General features: G+C 33.4%; 1 protein-coding gene across 1 annotated transcript in view; it reads right to left on the bottom strand.

Annotated features, from left to right (window-relative positions):
* Nucleotides 1-647: 647 nt before the first annotated feature.
* Nucleotides 648-1887, bottom strand: part of LOC103598221 (MAM domain-containing glycosylphosphatidylinositol anchor protein 2-like) — a 194375-nt gene continuing 193135 nt past the window's right edge. The window contains exon 7 of the mRNA XM_008582197.1: nucleotides 648-742. Coding sequence (XP_008580419.1) covers nucleotides 648-742 — 95 coding nt within the window. The remainder of the gene's footprint in view (nucleotides 743-1887) is intronic.

The raw sequence follows: 1887 nt of genomic DNA, 5'->3' as shown, positions 1-1887 counted from the left end.
CCTCAGATACTCCTGAAACATTCAAGAACCAAAAAGTATGTATATATATATTTTTTCTTATTCTATTTGTTATAATCACTTGCATTTAATCAACAAGTTTACTGAATATCTATAATGTAAAATACATTATTCTCAGAATACAAAATATATGAAGCATAACTTGTTATCTGCAATGATGGGATTAATTGCTGAGGATGATATAAACACATGCAAATGTATGTATATATGCATGCATGTGTTTGTGCATGCATGTATGAAATAGCTAGTATTTTACATTCCGTATCAATTTTTCTCACATGTAGCATAGCTATCCAAGTTAAGCAAAAACTGATATTATTTTCACACATTAAAAAAAAAATCACAATAAAGATTAAAATGTTTATCATTTAAATAATATTATCAGAAAAAAAAAATCTGGATTCCTGTATTATCAGTTCTTCAGGAATAAGGCTTAGATAGGCATGTAAGCTGGACCTGCTAGCAGGGAGTCTATACCGAGGAAACAAACCTCTGATTTACTTACTCAGTAATATTCTGGCATAGTTACTGGTTATTTGAACCTGGCAAGTACTCAGATACATATACAGAGTCTTCAGAAAAGTTGGAAATATATGAAAGGGAGCTTCCTAAAAGATATGATGGCATCCTCACCTGGAACTGACAGGACTGCTGGCATCCAGCTGCCTTCCTGGGCAGGCCGGGGAAGCTTGCCTCTGAGAGGAGTTGTGCCCTGTGAAGTCACCTTGAGATGCAGATAAATTGCATCTCTTTACCTACATTACAATANGTGCCCTGTGAAGTCACCTTGAGATGCAGATAAATTGCATCTCTTTACCTACATTACAATAATTAAACTTTGCCTCTGTTTATCTGTGTTTTTTAGTCAGTTGCATCCCTTTCACACTAGAGACAACCGTGCCAGTATTTGTGATCATCCACTACTATAAAATTGAATTTTAAAATATTGTGTGGAGCTTATAGTTTCTAGGGGACCTATTAAGAAACAGGGGGAAAAAAGGAAATTTGGTTAATATAGAATTCTGGAATTAAGAATATCCTAAGGAGATTGGCAATCCTGATTCTTAAAAGTTTAACTTAAAATTCCCTAGAGCCACTGGGTTCTGTAACTTTTATTTGTATTAGAATATTCCTAGAGAGGAGTGAGCAGAGTGAAAAGCTTTGGGAACATTGAAGCTTTGTGCATAACTCCAGATGAAGCACAGAATCCTGTGCTTAATAACAAAATTAAAGTGTCCCAAATTATATCAAATTCCTCTGTGGTCACTTGAGGGTGCTTCTAGTTTTTTAGAAAATTAAGGTGTAGTTTCTCTTTCTCTTTCTTTCTTTTCTTTTGTCTGAAAACCATTTTCACATGTACTTTATACCCATGAGCACACTGTCATGAATATAAAAACCGTTAAGAAAAATGCAGTATTGAACTGCTGAATGGGACTCAAAATCTAAAACCTGCATCATTCAGAGAAAAAACTAATAATTTATTGAAAATCAGACAAGTTATTTGACATTTGTTTGCAAAAACCAGTTTGCATATTTATAGGACAAATAGCATACCTGGAAACTGAGATTCTATAAAAGAGGGACAGGCAATGGTTAAGCAGCATCCAGAACCTTGCCCCACTTGTCCCCCCAACATACCTCAAACATAAATGCATTTGTTGCTAAACAGTTCCAAAGCATAATATTTTCATATTTTAATTATTCTTTTAAATTTAAAACCATTTAATTCATTCTGCCAACAACCAAATCTAATATAAAAATAGACATTTTTAAACTAAATTCGGTTTTCAATTTTCTGAGTTACAATGAATAACAAACACATTGCTTTTTATTGAAGAACACAGTTTCATCTAATTCAACTGCTTTCTT

Source organism: Galeopterus variegatus, unplaced genomic scaffold (assembly GCF_000696425.1).
Source record: "Galeopterus variegatus unplaced genomic scaffold, G_variegatus-3.0.2 Scaffold2537, whole genome shotgun sequence".
Taxonomy (NCBI): domain Eukaryota; kingdom Metazoa; phylum Chordata; class Mammalia; order Dermoptera; family Cynocephalidae; genus Galeopterus; species Galeopterus variegatus.
Note: the sequence above shows the minus strand (reverse complement) of the source record. Positions and strands in the feature narration are given on the sequence as shown.